This window comes from Pipistrellus kuhlii, unplaced genomic scaffold, assembly GCF_014108245.1.
Source record: "Pipistrellus kuhlii isolate mPipKuh1 unplaced genomic scaffold, mPipKuh1.p scaffold_m20_p_63, whole genome shotgun sequence".
In the NCBI taxonomy this organism is placed as follows: Eukaryota; Metazoa; Chordata; class Mammalia; order Chiroptera; family Vespertilionidae; genus Pipistrellus; species Pipistrellus kuhlii.
In genome coordinates, this window is record NW_023425566.1 from 759,767 (window position 1) to 778,619 (window position 18,853).

At 46.4% G+C, this 18,853-nt stretch overlaps 1 protein-coding gene across 6 annotated transcripts in view; it reads left to right on the forward strand.

Annotated features, from left to right (window-relative positions):
• The first annotated feature begins 1,364 nt into the window (after window positions 1–1,364).
• Window positions 1,365–18,853, forward strand: part of STX16 (syntaxin 16) — a 33,798-nt gene continuing 16,309 nt past the window's right edge. Inside the window, exons 1-4 of one of the 6 annotated variants that reach the window (XM_045575067.1) lie at window positions 1,365–2,265; window positions 10,772–10,783; window positions 18,129–18,236; window positions 18,652–18,792. In XM_045575067.1, coding sequence (XP_045431023.1) covers window positions 2,134–2,265; window positions 10,772–10,783; window positions 18,129–18,236; window positions 18,652–18,792 — 393 coding nt within the window. In that variant the 5' untranslated portion in view covers window positions 1,365–2,133. The remainder of the gene's footprint in view (window positions 2,266–10,771; window positions 10,784–18,128; window positions 18,237–18,651; window positions 18,793–18,853) is intronic. The other 5 variants (XM_036420179.2, XM_036420174.2, XM_036420177.2 and 2 more) reach the window with 5 other exon arrangements.

Genomic DNA, 18,853 nt, shown 5'->3' on the forward strand with positions numbered 1-18,853 from the left:
GGGGAATCATACACAGCTCTCCCTCATTTGGCAAACATGCAAATATTTCCCGGGTGCAGAGCTAAACCGGGGTGCACGCACAGGCTCCCCGAATTTCCCTGCACGAGCTAACTGGGGTCTCTGCCTTTACCGCGGCGTCTTCCCCTGCCGCGCCCTGCAGCTCGGAGAGCGGCGGCTGCCCTTTCCGCCTGCCCCGCGGGCGTGGGCGGCACTTTTCGGGGCCGGACCCGGGAGTGCGAGCCACCCCCAGCCCGCAGCCCCTTCCTGGCTCCCGGTTCCCGCCCCCAGCCCCGCAGCCCCTTCCTGGCTCCCGGCTCCTCGATTCTTTGTCTTTTGTTGTGCATGTTACTGTATCTCCCAAACACATTTTAGTATGCTTAGCGACACAGCCGGCACCCAGAGCCGCTCTCCTCCGAGAACAATAGCCGCGGACGTGGCGGCGAGATCGGCGGAGCCTGGGACCAGCCGCCACGCCCGGCCTTTGTTCCCGGGCTGCGCGGCCCCGCGCTCCGCTCAGCGCCGGGAACGCGCAGCCCGCGGTCAGGCTGTCAGGCGGGAGCACAGGCGTCAGCGCGCCGATTCCTTTGTTCAGCCCGCACTCCCCGGCCCCGCCGCCGTCTCCGCGCCCCGACCCAGTACCTGCCCAACCGACCTGCGGGGTCTGCTCCACCCGCCGACCGGGCCCGGCGGCGTGTCCGTGGCCTCCCCCCCTTTTCCTCCGTGTCTTACACACACACACACACACACACACACACACACACACACACACACGTCCTCTGCTCCCCCCCCCCCCCCCCGTGTCTTACACACACACACCCCGCACGGCCTGAGTGTGAGAGCGCGGCCGGAAAGCGGGGCTCAGGGCTGTGGGTTCGGGGACCTTTTCCACTGGGACCCACAGCCGCACCCCCACAGAGGGCGACCGCCGGGGGGCGCCCCCACGACCCCTGACTGCAGCTCAGGGCCTTTTGGATTGGGGAGCTGTAGCTGTTGCTTTTGCCTTTTTTTTTCTTTCCTTCTTGTTTTACAGCTCCGGCTTTTTTTAGAATTGAAGGGAAAACCTGGCGCGCCGGGCGGCCTGCAGTGGAGCGTGCCCGGCCTGCAGAGGCAGTCGTCTCCAACTTTCCCCCGCCCGGCCCGGCCTCACACTTCGTCCCCAGGGCCCAGTCTGCCCCCCACCCACACCCCGCGCCCGGCCCGCAGGGGGGCAGCGTGGGCACACACACACACACACACACACACACACACACACCCCAGCACGTGAACACACACACACACACACACACACACACACACGCCCCGGGGCGGGGCAGGGGCAGGGCAGGGCGCCCCGGAACGTTGCGGCGGGGCAGTGGCGTCGCAGGGGGCACTCTCGAGAGACGGACAGGAAGAGGGCCGGGGGGACGCCAGGGCGGGACCGCAGTACGGAAACGGCCCGGGGCTGAGCGGCAACTCGGATCCGGGATGGAGGGAGCCCGACCAGAGGCGTGAGGAGGCCGGGGCAGGCCTGGCTGCCTTCCCGGTGCCGGGGCCACCGCCTGGCCGCGGAGGAGCGGGCCGCCGCAGCGGGGGCAGGAGTCGCCCCGGGCCTCGCGGGCGCACACAGGCCCAGGAGGCCGCACCTGGGCCCTGGAGTCCAGGGCCCTCGCCTTGCCCAGTTGTCCAAAGAGGGCACAGGCCACTCCCCTGGTGGGGAAACTGAGTCAGGTCCCGACCCCACAGCACGGCCCCCACGCGTGTGTGAGCCCGCCCAGGCCAGGGAGCCAGGCCCCGGGGGTCTCCACACTAAGTGGGGGCAGGGGGCTTCACGGCTTCGCCGAGCTGGATTGGCGAGTCAGACGCTTGTAGATCCAGCGTTGGATTGGGGAGGGGTCTCTCAGACCATGGCCAGCTAGGCGACGATTGGGGGGATTCAAGTGCTTGGAGATCGAAGGCAGGTCCTGGGGAGGGGGCTCGGACCACTGGAAGGCCTAGGCGCTATTTGGGGAGGGGTCTCCCGCCCGGGCGCAGCGCAGAGCCGCCGCTGCGGCACGGAAGGCAGCCTTTGTGCGGGTGGGCCGCCCGGCCCGGGCAGCGAACAAAGAGGGCTCGTCAGTGGGTGGGGGGCTTCTGCGGGGGTCACAGAGGGGAGACATGGCCACCCGGCGTTTAACCGACGCTTTCTTGTTGTTGCGGAATAATTCCATCCAAAACCGGCAGCTGTTAGCCGAGCAAGTGAGTAGTCACACCACCTGCAGCCCTCTGCATTCACGTAGCCATGCTGCGGTGAGTCCCTGGGCGGCCTCTCCACACACGCCTCGTGTGCACTGCGGCTCTGCCTGTCTGTCTGTCTGTCTGTCTGTCTGTCTCTCTGTCTGAAGAAAAGATAAGAATTATACGGCAATGCGAGGTCTCTTGGCATCTGTAGCCCTGGATGAGGCTGGGGGAGGGGAGAATCCATTTTAAGTCCTTGCTCTATCCCTGCCTAGCTCTCTTCCTGCTCACTTCCGCCACCCTCCCCATTCCCTCCTCCCCCCTCCAATTCACCCCCCTCCTACCCCTCCCCCTCCCCTCCCCAATCCACCCCTCTCCTCCCCCTCCCAATCCACCCCTCCTCCTCCCCCTCCCAATCCACCTCCCTCCTCCCTCTCCCCAATCCACCTCCCCTCCCCAATCCACCCCCCTCCTCCCCCTCCCCCTCCCAATTCACCCCCCCTCCCCCTCCCCAATCCACCTCCCCTCCCCAATCCACCCTCCTCCTCCCCCTCCCCTCCCCAATCCACCCCCCTCCCCACCCCCCTCCCCTCCCCAATCCACTCCCCCTTCCCCCAATCCACCCCCCCTCCTCCCTCTCCCCAATCCACCCCCCATCCCCCTCCCCAACCCACCCCCCCTCCCCAACCCACCGCCCTCCCCCCTCCCCTCCCCAACCCACCCCCCTCCCCCTCCCCTCCCCAACCCCCCCTCCCCCTCCCCTCCCCAACCCTCCCCCTCCCCGCCCCAACCCATCCCCCTCCCCTCCCCAACCCACCCCCCTCCTCCCCTCCCCAACCCACCCCCCTCCCCCTCCCCTCCCCAACCCCCTCCCCCTCCCCTCCCCAACCCTCCCCCTCCCCGCCCCAACCCATCCCCCTCCCTCCCCAACCCACCCCCCTCCTCCCCTCCCCAACCCACCCCCCTCCTCCCCCTCCCCTCCCCAACCCACCCCCCTCTCCTCCCCAATCCACTCCATCCCCCCTCCTCTCCCCAATCCACTCCATCCCCCCTCCTCTCCCCAACCCACCCCTCCCCTCCCCCTCCGGCTCCCCTCTCCTCCCCTGGTCAGCGCAGGACAATCCGCCCCCCATTTACATGTTTTAGCGCTGAGATTTGAGGCTTTCCGAGGCCTTTTGTTCCCCGCCCTCCCGCCCCCGCCCCCGCCCGGAGCCTCGCTTCGGCTCTGCTGGTGCGTGATCGCAAACCCAAATCCCTGCAAATGCACGACGCCCTCCCCCGCACGAGGAAGGGCTGTTTCTTTGTTCTGTTTCTCCTTCTCCCGTTTCCCTAATGGCCTCGCGGCCCTCTGCTCCCGTAATCGCCCCTGTCTCCCGGGCCGCCGTGTGAGGCTGCAAGGTGCCATCGGGCCTTCGTTTTCCATTTCCCCGACAGGAAATTAAGCTTTCGCTCCCTTCGATTGAAAACGTAACAGAATATGATGTGCTTGTGAGAGCGAACCCCCATAACGCAGGGCTTTGTTCGTTTGCTGAGCCGGGCCTCGCCGCAATGGCGCCCTTTGTTAGGAGCTGCAAGATGCGAGGCCTTTGTCTGGACGAGGCCTCCTTCGCCTCCTGTTTCCTTAGGGGCGCGGGGGGCCTGGATGGCCTCAGATAGGACAGTGATTAGCAGCTTTGTCAAATCTTATGCGGAAAAGGGAAGCTACGACATTAATTTCCAGAGGGGGAGGGGTCCAGGCCGAAGACAGCTCCCCTTTGTCTGAAAGCAGCATCGAACAAAGGGAATAAATCCATCCCCTAACCAGATTCCTGGGCGTCATCCTGGAAACAGCTCATTTCACCTCTTAGGGGCCGTATTGCCTTTTAATTCTTTTCTTTATGACATTATCTAGACGCTTCAGAGAAAAATTATGCCATGTATCTTAATTATTGACAGGTTGTCTGCATAGGCAGTTTTTTCTGTTTGTAAATCACCAGTGGAAACGGTCTTGGCCGTACTGCTCCTATAACAAAGCCATTCTAAGCCCCGTGACCCGTTTTAGGAATAAAATCATGTATTATCAGATAAAAAATCATAGAAAACAGCGATGAAATGTGTTTAGGTTTTTATTTACTTTTTGTTTACTTAAGAATTTGAAGGGTTTTTTGTATTTGTAAACTGGGGAAAAAAAGCTATTATACTGAAATTAGTGTAAAATGGAGACAGTAATTTCAGCACTAATTTTAAAAAAAATTCTGAAATAAGCCAGGAATTAGAGTAGAAATTTAACGAATAAAATTCTACAGTGGAACTTAAATTTTGAAGAAAATGTAAAAATTGCATGTCCCTTGAATAAATGGCTTGCCTTTGTTCTACCTCAGTAGGGGGAAAAAAACTCAGCCTTGTTTCTAAGGTATCATTTTTAATTGATTAAAAAGTATAGTTTGCTTTTTAAATTTTTATAGAGTTAAAAACACGCTCCAATGTTGGGAAACATGACACTTTTTTATTATTAATCAACATAATTAGGTTAGACAGTTTAAAAACCTGCTGTCTGAAAAATATATTGTTTGCTTTTTAAATTTTTATAAAGTTAAAAACACCCTGAAATGTTGGGAAACATGACACTTTTTTATTATTAATCAACAAAATTAGGTCACACAGTTTAAAAACTGGCAGCTTTTTAAAAGTGCATCTCTAAGTCAGGCCGATTTTAAAAATGGTTCTCTAAGTTAGGCAATTAAAAAAACATGTAAGATAACTCAAATTATTAAAAATTTATGCCTAAATTACACAATTTGGAAAAATAGATATGTCAAAAATATTATAACCTAAGTAAATAATTAAAAATCAATACCTAAAGTACACAATTTAGAAAAATAGATATGTCAGAAAATATACAGGTATCTTTAGGCAACTCAGAAAATTCCTTGAAAATAGATTTCTAAAATCAAACTGAATACATGTTTTATCTGAACATAAAAAAATATTTTCTGTAGTTATACTATTTAAAACATTATATTTATTAGTCTGACTTTAAAAGATCAGTATAAGCAATCAGAGCATTTAAAATATTTTTGTAGTCAATTCAGAAATTCTAAAACATAGATTGGCAGTTAAGCAAAAATGGAACGCTAGAATTAAAAAGAAAACATATTTCATACTATTTTAAAAAGTATACATATTTTAGAAATATATGTATTTTAATTGTGTGCATTAAAAAACAGCATGCCTGAATTTCTGAAAATAGGGGTAAAGTATTTTATCTGCAGTCTGCTTACAGTTGATTCTACAGAAAATATTCCGACTCACACACAAAATCAAATCTGGCCAGATTTTAACATGAATAAATAGAGAGGACAGTTTTCAACTTCTGGAAGTTGGAAAAGTGTTAAAAAAATTTTTTTGGGGGGAAAACCCTTCTCTAACAAAATTTTTTTTAGAACTTTGAAAAATTCATGCAATGTTTTTCACTGCATATCTACCTACCTCTCAAAATTTTTAGATCTCATTTCTGACTTGTAAATTTAAAAACCATATAGCAAGTTAAACTATGTCTGTCAAATTTGAATATGGGCTGGGTTTTAGGTGATATTTTAAGGAAATTATTAATTAAACTGATTAATTGACTTAATTTTTAATTTTGTTAGAGAGGCCTGCTGAAATTTTTAGTGGTGAAATGTCAGAATATCTCTTATTTTATAGGTTTAGGCCCCCCCCAAAAAAAGAAAAAAATAAGGCAAAGTGTTACTAATTGTCTAGTGTAGTAATGATCATATTTCTAAGGTATCTGTTTTAATTGATTGAAAAACATTATTTTAAATTGCTTTTTAAATTTTTAAAAGGTTCAAAACACCTTGAAACATTGGATAGCATAAGATTTTCTTTGTTATTCATAGTAATAATTAATTCAGACAGTTTACCATTTTTTATATTTTTCTGTATACTTAAAAATTATAAAAACTTAAAATATATATACACCTATTATGCTAAAAACATGAAACAATTAAAAATATAAATTGTAAATATCTAAAATGCAAGTAATTAAAAAGGAAGTAACTAAATTCTAGAGTTTAACCTAATTTAAAAAATCAGAACCTGAAATTTCTAATTCCTAGTTAGAAGAACAAGCTGTAGACATTTATTTTGGTGTGTGTGTTTGTTATCTCACACAACTGAAAATAAATGACATCTAAAGTATAAGATTTTGGTTTTTTAGTTTTAAACTTGAAATTCCACATCTTATTTAAGGGAAATGCTGTGAAAATTGATTATAAATTGGTGTGTGTATTTCACACACGATGAAACAATGCAGGACTAAAATCCTATAATTCAAGACATTTAAATATGCATTTTTTGCATCCTAATTTCAGGGAAAAACAATAAAGGCTGGTTGGTGATGATGTGGTTATTGTGGATACCTATGCGTGCATACTAAAACAGATTTATGCAGCATTCAGGCAAATATGTCACAGGAATTCAAGAAAATGTGCAGTGACAACACAAAACAATAAGTTGAAAGGGTCAGAAGGGACCTGAAGGTCATTTGACCCTGCATGCCTGGCTGTGAGAAATCCCTATGCCTTTTTGTGATGGCGATAAGAAATTCCAGCAGCCGCTCAGTCCACCGTTTGTACTTGCAAAAAAAAATGGGAAAAAATATATGTATGCCTCATTTAACCCCAACCATGCCTGTATCTGCATCCTGGGGCTCCAGCATAGGTTCTGGCCCTTAGGGCCTCTCTATTCTTCTGCATGCAGGCTCTTTGTTCCCGGGAGATCTCTCTAGCTCAGCCATCCCGGCTCAGACGAAGAGGTTAGGTTTCCTGCCAATGAATGCAGTCCAATTTTTTGTGTCCTTTTTAAGTTCAACACCCAGAACTGAACAAAATTCCACCTAATTGTGCTCTTGGTTGTATTGATAAAAACAGACTAATTGGTAAAAGCACGGTGGGGTTTGATTTTTAGACTGTCAGCAAAGTGCAGTTGTTGGCATTTCTCATTCATTCTGTTTTGGCCCAGTTGTGGGTCCACTATCATGAGTATGCCTTAGGGCAGCATGGGATAAAGGAAGGAGCATTGGACTCTAATTTCAGGAATTTAGGGCTAAGTTCCATGGGCCTGTTAGTCCAATGTTACCGGCAAAAATCCTTAGAAATAGCTCCAATACTGTGCAAAAATAATTTTGACATTATGTCAGCCAAATGCAGGTTTTAAGGTAGTACCTCATTCAAGTAGTTACAGGGAGTTTGGCTTTAAGAAGCTGAGATGAATTTACATAAGCATTTAAATAATGTTATTTATTAAATCAGTTAAATAATCATTCAAAAAATGTTTATGGTCTTGAATGAATGAATGAATGAATGAAAAATAGATATGGAGTTGCTATTCTGATCTGATGAGATGCCCTGTGACCTGTACGGCTTCTCTTGATCTCCCAGAATGATCTAATGGAGAGATTGCAGCTGCTTTGTTAGTGTTTACTGCCTAATCTGTTCTCTGCTTTAAAATAATGCACAATCTATAAATGGAAGCTAGAGTTAATTGGTCTTAGATTAGTTTGAAATAAGCACATTATTTTTAATAAAACATGGTATGCTTTGGGGGAAAAACAAAGGATTAACTATGATTATAAGAAACCTGAGTTCTTTCAGTCTTGACTATGATATTATTAGCTAAGATTTATTGAGTATTTACTATGTGTCTAGTATTGAGCTAAGTGTTTTTGCATGTGCAGCCCCAATTTATGCTCACAGAGCTGCATCAAATAGGTGTTGCTGTTTTTCTGATGGTGCAGACCAGGAAACAGGTTTAGAAGAGCTGGGAGCCTTGCCCCATGTCCCCTAGCGCAGGCCGGGGGCTGGGCTGGGACTCGGGCTGACTTGGTGGGCAATGAGCCCGCAGTTTCCCAGGGCCTGCGCTGCAGGTCCTGGGAAATGCAAGGACCCATTTTGTTGTTGTTTGTTTGTTTTTTCCTTAAAATAAAAATAATAAAAAAAGCATCTTTCTTTACCTCACTTTACAACCACATATAGTCCATTTTGACTTGCATATTGGAGGTTGTGAGTTTCAGTCCAGGCCGAGTCTGTTGGGAAATTAATTCTCTGCCTTTAGAATCCAAGTATGAAATCATTGTATATTTCTCTTTAGATCTATTTGCTTTTTTGCTTCTAAAGATTCAATTTGAGCATCGAGGCTTACTTGAGAATAAGGGTACTTTGTTGGATAAAAGTGAAGCAAATTTTTATTTTGGCAGTAATGGAAATAAAGTAAATATCACTATAACATAGACTTGAATTTCCAATTCATTTTACTCAGCTTTTCCAGACTTCCTGAATAAACACAGATGGGTTTCCACTTATTTTTCAGTTTTATGTAGAAAGTCCTTTAGACTATAAATTCCACATGCTACTTGGAGTTTTCAATATTTTCTTGATTGCATGCCATTGGCAGGTCAGAAACCTAGATTTAGACATTATAAAGATTTAGAAGGTGATGATGCGTAGTAATGTGTTTTCATTTGGCTGTATTTTGGTTTTTCCTGATGGTAATTCTAAATGTTTTACTTTGGGCCTCGATAGAATTTTCTGGAATTTGGTGGTGGCGGTGGTGGTGGTGGTGGTGGTGGTGGTGGTGGTGTGTGTGTGTGTGTGTGTGTGTGTGTGTGTTGAGGGGATGGGGGGGGTGAAATCCTTTGTTTTTTAAGTAGCAGGTTTGGGTGGGAGTGGGGTTCCTTCGAAGAGATGACCTGAATTTAATTTCCGAGACGGTGTAATGGTGGCGGCCTGTCTCTGTAATTCCCTGGATGGTTTATAAAATGGGAGAAGCTGGAAGGCGAGGTGGAGAGAGGCCTGCACAGCTGGGTCTCAGACATGTCAGCCAGCAGTGACAGCGCTGTGGCTTTGGGGAGGTGGATTTATACATTCTGAAGCGTGGTTCATTCTCATTTGTAAAAAATACTGTTGTATCTAGCCCGTGCCTCTTATCAGCCGGTAATTGTAGAAACCCAGGATTATGGCGTGTGCCTGGTTAATAACGGAGGGTCGGCCACGTGCAGCGGCGGCCTCAGCCATGTTTTGCAGCAAAAACACTGCAAAGCCGAGGCCGCGGCCTCTGCCGAGCGCGGATGTGCACAGGAGACGCCGGAGCGCGGCTCTGCCTGCGTCTTGTTTCAGGAATAAAAACACTCAAATGCTTTGTTGCTGAAAATGTTATGTTTAAAAAATACAAACATTTTCTTTTCTTCTTAAAGGAAAAGGCAATTCATTCGGATTTCCATTTGACACTGTCTTCGGCATTAATAGCCTCTGTGCCACCATTTTGGCAGGATGTGCAGCTCTGCTCTTTCACTGTCACAGCAAATGGTGGCAGGAACGCCGAGCGCTCGGCTTTCTATGGAATGCGAGCTAATTGGATTTTCACATAGAGGGATGTTTAATTACATTTTTATTGCTCTCATTGTTTAATATATTTTGGCTCTGATAGACCAGCTTCATTTGCACTATTAATTTTTAAATAGGAAATTATGTTTTTGTTTTTGTGTGTGTTTTTCTGAATTTACTGCTAAGCATTAAAAACAATCAACACAGTTGCTTATTGAAATTCACCACTAATTATTTCAGGGATCAATACTGTGAAGAAGAAAAAAAGAGCTAGCTGCTTAGATTATCTATCATTAGTATATGTCTGTTCAGAAGATGGAGTTCCACGTTTATCTGAAAAAGAACCTTTATTTTCCATTGAAATTTAATCCTTTGGGTGCCGGGGCTTCTTCCTTTGTATTACCGCTTAAATTTTTTTTTCTCCTTCCCTGTTTTTGTTTTCTTTCCTTGCTTTTGTAATAGCTTTATAAATAAGCGTGCTTTCCAGGCTAATAGTAACATATGCCGAGCAAATGGGGAGAGGTTTTCTCTGCTGTTGCCACCTGTGTCTCCCTCCGGGGAGGAGCGGCTTCTCGCTTGCTTGTTGCCGCAGGGAGAGCCTCGGCTGCAGGATTGAATCTGTGCAGACCTCACATATGTGGTCACTCAGCTATTATCTGAATGCAGCCATAGACAATTTTTGTGGGTTGCTCATTTTTCTAATTTTGCTGCATTTGCAGGGCTGATTTACATGTTAAAATATACATGCATTTGACACAGTAAAATTGCATTTCAGCATTGCCCCTCTATTTTCTCTTCCTAAGGGGTATTTAGAATTTTATATGTATTAGCTGACATTTATGAAACAGATGAGCATTATATTTTAGTGAGACTAAAGCAAGGGTGTTTTATTTGTTTCTATTGTGTTTTAATATTTATAGCATTGTATGTTTCCTATTATTTCCAAAACAACAATCACAATAAATAAAAATAAAAATAAAACATGTTTATGTAGACTTTTTATTTTAAAAAAAAAACCACAAAGGAAGAATCATAATGGGGAGATTATTTAAATGCTTTGGTTAGTGGATCTTTATTTTTAGTCAGCTTTAGTTATTTAAAACCTCAGTGCTTTCTCAACTGACCATACCTTATCTGTCTGTCTGTCTGTCCCCATCCTGCTTTCTCTTTGCTGTCCCTAACTGGATGGGACTCTTGGGACCGACATATCTCTTCAGGAGCTGGATGAGGTATTGTGTTTTGAATATTTCTGTATGTTAATTCATGAAATTATGCCTTTTTTTTCTCCCTGAAGTCTCTGGTCGTATATAAAATGCTAACAGAGCTCACACACATTTTAGCATTTGTTTTGATTACTTATAATTGCTGTGTTTAATGATTTAACACCTAGGATTTATTGAATATATTTCCACACCAGGTGAATCGATGATTTAGAGAAAGGCTGGGAGCAGTATTTACTACTCTTGGGAAAGTGACTCAGCTTGGGAAGTAAGACAGGTCGAACATTTCCTTGAACTTATTAATAAACCAAATTGTTTTTAGGGCCATGAGTGTAACTGCCTTGATTTCTGAGAAGCTCTCAGGTGGAGTGTGAAGGACTGCTTCTGGGGAAAACCCAAAGGGAGGAGGAGGGGGAGGCCAGCCACTGCTTGGAAGGGCTCTTCAAGGTCATTGCTGCCTGGACTGGACAGACCACTCATGACCCTCTCCCCGCCCCCTAGCTTAGCCCCCCAGAAGATGGGGGAGGACATACCCACAGGGCTTTGTCCTAGTAGCTTGGAAAAGGGTTGAGGAAAAGGGGGGGTTGGCCTGTGCTTGTTAATTTTGTGTGCTTCTGTTCCTGCTTAAGTGAGGAAGGATTACAAATGTTTTCCTGAGGGTAGACCTTTTAGAAAGAGTAATTGGGGGGAGTGTTGTTTATTTTGGTTATTTAATTTAGAAGAATGAACAGTGAGGTGGGATTAAAAAACAAGGAGGTTCCTAATTTGTAGATTAAGATCTACCTGTAAATTCTAAAAACCTTAACTGGTGGATAAGGACCACAGACCGGCACACTGAGTGTCCCTCCCTGGGAACTGGAAGCACATTAGCATCTCTGCTTCTCTTCCGGGTGAGCTGCAGCCAGCGAGCTTCATGGCACCCAGAGCCCAGGGTCTGCTGCAAAACAGTATGACACTGTGAGCCCCCCCCCCTTTTATTTTTAAGAAAAACAACTCACATTATGCTTGTGTGTTCATAAAAGCTTTCTGAGAAGAGACACCAGGAACTGTTAACAGTGGACACCTTACAGGAAAAGGCAGGATGGAAGAGAAACTGCCTTTGTATTGCAAACTGTCTTCTTAGGTTGGATATATATTTTTAAACCACCTTCAGTATTACTTTAGTCATTAAGAGACAATTGGTACTCATAAACGGTCCCTCAGCTGGTGGCTCACTGAGTCGTGCCGTGGCCATGCCTGACTGAGGAACCGTCCTGCCCGGACTGCCTGGCACTGGGCCCAGAGAGGTCAGAGGTCACCGCAGCTCACACACTGAACCTCAGCATCTCTGGGGCACAGCATTCGTGGTGGGTTTGCTGAGCAGACGCTTGGGACATGGAGAGCAGGCCTTTTAGAACAGATGTTACCCCTTATTGAGCAATTTGGAAATGGGGGTCTCAGGGTCCCAAAAGAAGCTTGTGATGGGCGATGATGACCACAGAACAGCCTCACATGGAAGAAGCATGAGTCCTTGGCACACGCAGGGCAGGCACAGCTGAGGGCACACTTAGGGGTCTGTGCTCTGACTGGTCCCAGGCCCTCCTCCTCTCCAGGCGGCTGGTCCCCGGGGACGAGCAGCCCACTGCTTGCCTTGCTCTGAGCTTCTGGGTGCTTAAAGGGGGCGCCACCTGTGACCAGCGACCCGAGTGACGCCCCTTTCTGTTAGTTCTGTGAACCTCCGGAGCCCGTACTCTCCTCTGGCCACCTCAGCCCCTTCAGTAGTTGACTTGCCCCTTCTTGTCCTTGGTCCACAGCCTTTGTGTCTTTATGAATTAGGCTTCGAGTTGTACATGACATAATTACTTCATCCGCTCATCCCACCCATTTGTTGTTGACTCACTGAGCTAATTATAATTGGGTCGTCATGGCTGTGGGTGCCAGGTGCTGAGCTGGGCGCTGGAGAGGTGCTGGGGACGGTGTCCAGAGCCTCGGTTCGCCAAGGCTGCGGGTGCTTCCGACGGCCCCAGTTCCGGCATGGGTTCGGTGGAAGGCCCATCCAGAACTGTCAGTGTTGTCGCTGGTCAGCGTGCATTGTGGCTGACCCTCCTTCACTGTTTTAGATGGGGGTGTGTGTGAAGGGGCTGTGTCTGACTTCCTTAATCTCAAGCCCCGCAGCACTTGGGTTTCCAGAGGAAAGCCATCTGGGGCTTCCTGTCATTTGTCCACATGAGTGGGTCATTCTCCTTCTGAAACCAACTCAAAACCTGCACCCTGGGGTGCCAGCCTTCCTCGTCCTGCAGAATGCTCACTGCGGTGTCCCGAGGAGGAGGCTGCGCCTCTTCCCCAGTCTTCCCTGCAGTCTGCTCTCATCTCCCTCTGGTGACGGTTGTCTTAGGAGGAGTCATCTCAAGGTTGTAGGTTTTTAAAAATCTGCATAAGGATATTTATCTCTTGTAATTAAGAGATAAATGTCAAGCTCCCAAGCACAGCCTGGGGAGGGCAGGTGCAGTGGATGGAGGGGGGCTGAGAGAGTCTGAGCCCAGCAGGGCCTCGGCATCCATGTTTGTGAAACTAGGAGCGGTGCCCGGTCCCCTCTGCAGGTTTGTTGTTGGGACTAACAAAACAGTCAGTGGACGGGCAGCCCCCACAGCACGCGGCCGTTATCGCTCCCTCGGCGTTCTTAAGGGGGTGTAGTCGTTGAGAAAACAAGGAAAGCACGTTAGACTAGCAGCATTTCTGAGTGCTGTGATTCTCAGATTTTTCTGTGTCTATAGTTTTGCACATTTAAAGCAAAGCTGTCTATTTTGAACATTTATTGTTTCACAATCAAGAAAGTAAACACTATTTTAAGAGTATCACAGCTCTAAAATAAAGTGTAGTGCTGACATCCAGATCCTCTTACCCACGTGCTTATTCACTCCCTCAAGGAAGTGAGGTTTCTTAAGCCGAATAGTCCGTCCGTGAGGTCAGGAGCCTCTGGGCCTGGGCGTGATGCTTGTGCTCCCCGATTGTCTTCCTGGGATGAGAGAGTTGCCAGGCTGTAGTTTTCACCGACCTTTCTGGACCTTTCAACTGTTCACTGCCACAGCCCATCCAGAATTGTCAGTGTTGTCGCTGGTCAGCATGCATTGTGGCTGAACCTCGTTCATTGTTTTCGATGGGGGTGTGTGTGTGAAGGGGGGTATGTGTCTGACTTCCTTAATCTCAAAGGCAGCTTTGCCATTTCCTTAATCTTACAGTTCCTTATCTCAGGCATCTCATAAAGGCAGGGTGTTACAGGCAGGAAGGCTGTGTGTTTGGAACAGCAATATTTATCAGCAAGAGGGTGTGAGTGAGTGTGCTTATGCGCCTTCCCTAGATTAAGAACTCATCCACACCTTCTGGCACTCTCCAGGGTCATGGGTGTCACATTTATGGAGGACCCAGGGCAGAGATAACCAGTGAGCCTTGCAGAAAGCCTTTACTGTGATGTTATGAGTATATGCTGGGGTGAGGGCGAGGTAGATGAGTATGGGCTCAGATAGTCACCCCCCAGTTCCTGAAGGACAGAGCTAAAAACAAAGAGACAAGAGTTCGTAAGTTCTTAATTCTCACAAGTACAATTTTATTTAAAAAGTTTCCTTATTTAACAAGTATGGAAAGATTTTCTTTTTTACTTCAGAAGCAGAAGTTCATTTAAGAAAAGCTTTAATCACCAACATCGTATATCTGGAAGGAGATGACCTTGAAGTTCAGCAAGGATAAGTAAAGAGAATTAAACATTTGGCAGGTTTTTAAAGATCTATATTGACTAAGACGGCAACATGTCTTGGATCTTAAAATGCTTTTTCAAAAACTGTTTTTAAGTGGGCAGTGAGTTTTCTGAAGTTGAAAGGGTAATTTTGCACTTAAATGTGTTTATGTTCGTATTAATTCCCATTTTTAAATAATTGACACTTATCTTCTATTATGTTTTTCCTTTCCAAAACATACTCTTAAAAAAAAAAAGAAAGAAAGAAAGAAATAGTACAAACTGTGATATAGATCACAAGCCACACCAATGAAAACATGACACCTTTCTTCTGAGTGGGCTGCGTCCCTAGTGAGCCGTTGCTATAGGCTGTGGTCGCCAACCTTTCGGACCTCATGGACCACCAGTTGGCGAGCGCTGCTATGGATTGTCACAAAGGGGACAGGTTATTCCCTATTTAGTTTGCAATCTCAAAGAGTCAGCCCTTCTGTCAAAATCCTCACGCAGAGTGTGGGCAGACAAGGGCCAACTTGGTGGGCTGGCATCTGACCCTTCCTGTGAGGACAGGACACTTAGCAGAGTGAATTCTTCCTGGTTTGGATTTCCATTCATTTTGGGAGGAGGATGGGGACCACAGCTGAAAGATAAAGTCAAGTACTGCTTTAAATAGGTGAATGTGCTTCAACAGACTTTTCATACAGGATTTAAAATTTCTCATTTGTTTCAGATAAGTTGATACTAGTTACTTTGCAGATATCTCTTTATCTTTTTTAGTTTAATGTGTATTTTGTAAACAGTAAAAACAGTACATCCTGAGTTTAAAAACTGTAAATACAACGAATTATTATTATTACTCTAGGGAAATAATAGTGGGTCAGAGAATAAATCGCCACAGTGACAGTACTGTGACCCATGACCTTAGCAGTTTCAGGTTTTGCTTTGTATAAACAGTTGGAGGTTAAGTTCAAGTTCTGCTCCAACAGGTAACAACTCTGTCCAGCACCGGCTGCAGAGCTGGCAGAACCCGAGTGCTGGGCAAGTGGTTTGCCCCTTGTGTCTTGGTCAGCGTGCCCTCCACAAAGTCCCAGCCCTTGGTGGCTCTGCAGCGGGACCCTGGGAATAAACAGCTCTGCTCTCCCTATCTGTGCCTGCCGAGGGCATGAGGCTGCACCTGCTCCCTAGGTCCGCAGTCGGTCAGAGAAACTGCTCTTTGTTGACACTTTTCACGGGAGCCTGTCCTGTGGTTCCTGGTGGGGCCTGCTTTGTGTTGTAGTTTTTGTTGTTGTTTTAATTGACTTTAGAGAGAAGGAATAGAGAGATAGAAACATTGATGAGAGAGAAACATTGATTAGCTGCCTCTTGTATGCCCCCCAAGGGGAATCGAGAGTGCAACTGGGCACGTGTCCTAACTGGGAATTGAACCAGTGATCTCTTGGCTCCTGGGTCAACGCTCAACTATTTAGCCACACAGGCAGGGCTTGTTTTAATCTGAGGGTGTTTATTGTTCTGGTTCCTCGTTTTCTTAGCAAATTGCAGTTATATTTCATGGGCCTGTCAAAGTGATTGGCAGCTGGCAGAGTGCATGGGGCTTCTGGAGTCGGCCAAGCAGGTTTTAATCTGTCACTAATAGCTTTGTGGCCTTGGGCAAGGTCCTTAACTTTTCTGAGTTCCAATTTCCTCACTTATAAACTGGAATAATAGGTTCTTAGCTCACCTAGCTTTTGTGATTAAAATCAAACAAACAAGACCACCTCTTGGACTCAGAGGCCCTGACAGTGGAGGCGGCTGACACACCGTTTTGTTTTAGAAACTGAAATGATGCAAATGCAGGTGACTTACTCTAGGCCCAGCTCTCAGGATCAGTGATGGGCATGGTTCCTTCAGTACGGTATTTATGTGGTACGCACCTCCTGAGCCCACAGAATGCTCTGAGGAATGGGGGCAGAACCACACCGGGGGAGCGGGGGAGCAGGTGCAAGACAGCCGATTGCTTTCAGGGATTTTGCTGTCAGTCAACTCCCTGTTCAGAATTCAGGGCTCATTGAAGGGTTCTTTTGATCTCAGTTTTTTCTTATGTGATATATTTCCCCCTTCATCTGTGGATTTAAAATTTTTGTCTTGTTCCTTTATTGTTAAAAAAGCAAACAAGTGCCATATTTTTCAGACCATAAGAAGCACCAGTTTTTAGAGAAGGGAAATGAAGAAAAAAAGATTCTGAAACAAATAGTGTCCTAAAATATTTTATGTGCATTAAAACCCAACATCACAGTCATAAACACATGTAATCAACCCTGTAAACTAAGTAAACAGCAGCATTTAGAACCATTTTAGAGCCGGGCAAGCACACAGAGACCACACAGAGCCGGGCAAGTAAAAAAACTTTTATTTTAAAGTATATGTGTAGGCTATATTTGGACCATAAGACGCAGGGACTTTTCCCCCCCACTTCTGGGGGGAAAAAGTGCGTCTTATGGTCCGAAAAATACGGTATTTGCTGAATGAATGAAAACGTAAATTTAGATAAATGCAGGAAAGGGGGGAAGAAAGGCAATATACATTCTTCCCCCAGTTTTGCAGCGTGGCTTAGGAAATGTACCTACAAAGGACCTCTCTATGCTGTTTGCATTCTCTTTTCCTCATCGTTTGGATCTTTTGAAACGGGCATTTATAAATTCTGAGCTCCGAAGGGCCCCTCAAGAGCCTTTCTTCTGCTTCCTGCCTCCAGGCGAGAGAACAGCTTAGCCAGCCCCCAAACCCATGATTTCCTTCCGCTCTTCAGAGCTCTCCACGGCAGGGTATTATATAGGTAAAATAAGCAACGCCTATCCATATTATTTCAACATAAGTGAAAATGTTGTCGGTGGACATTTTACCGAAGAAAGGAAATGACAGTGTAAGACTGCATTGAGATTGTAAGGACTGCTTTTGCCAAATGGTAGATAATTTGCTAACCGTTTAAGCATTTCTTTCACACATTTGAACACATGGTTAATGATCTCATGGCCAAGTTAACTGGATCAGCCCTGTTTCCAAAATATGCTGAATGTATGGACGTGAAGGCTGCTGCTCTTGAACTTTGCACATTGATTCCATTTACTGCCTAGTATTTTATTTTCAATTACAGTTTACATCTAATTTTATTTTGTACTCGTTTCAGGTGTACAGCATGAGTGATTAGACAATCATATACTTTACAAAGTGCCCCCCTGGTATTTCCAATGCCGGCCTGGCACCTACATAGTTATTTGAATATTATTGACTATATCCCCTATGCTGTGCTTTGCTTCCCAGCCTAGCTTTTTGTGGTTTTTGTTTGTTTGTTTTTTACTTTTGTCTGATCACATTAATTGTTGAGTACTAAGAAGTATTTTAAGGAGCTTTTGTTGACTTCCTAGTTATATTTCTATAGGCACATTAAGTCAAATTTATGTTCACAAGTATGTCCAAGAAAATGAAGAGCTGGTGCATGGAAAGACAGGAAAGCAGTTCCAGTGTTAGCAATCTCAAAAGCATGTGGATAGTCAGGCACGTGTGTGTGGTCCTCCACTTCTGTACTTTCTCGGGGAGAGACACTAGAAGGGAGTGAGCATGTGCTCAGCTAACCTGAGTCTGAATGGTTTGTAACACTCCTCTGTTTCCCTGTAGCTTGCTGATGACCGGATGGCGCTGGTGTCCGGCATTAGCTTAGATCCAGAAGCAGCCATTGGCGTGACGAAACGGTTACCTCCTAAGTGGGTGGATGGAGTGGATGAGGTAAGTTGAATATTAGTCTTACACTATCTTACTTAATTAAGTGATTATGACACTAACATGTTTTAAGATATTTGCCATAAAAACTGATTTGGCTACACTTGAATGGATGTCCCAGGGAAACTTTAGCTTTCGGTTACTTCAGTGTGCACAGCACAAGAAAGGTGTGTGTGTGTGAGAGAGGGAGTGAGTGGGTGATTGGCTTAGCAGTGACTACCTGAACCACAGAGAGAAATGGAAGAAATGTGTATAGTGGAGGAGCTGTGTTTGAATCTATGGCTCTCTGGATGGAGTGTTGCTCAGGCCTCCGGCAGCCTGCACGTTGGCTGGAGACACGACTCCCTGAGTGTCACTGACTGTCTCGGGGGCAGGGGGCACCTGGCAGGCTCAGTGGAGTTCTGTGACTTCGTCTGTTTAGATCCAGTACGATGTTGGCCGAATTAAACAGAAGATGAAGGAGTTAGCCAGCCTGCATGACCAGCATTTGAACAGACCCACCCTGGATGACAGCAGTGAGCAGGAGCACGCCATCGAGATAACTACCCAAGAGATCACGCAGGTGAGGCAGGAAGTCAGTCCCCAGCCTCAGGACCACGTCAGCCGCCGGCGCTGGTAGAACC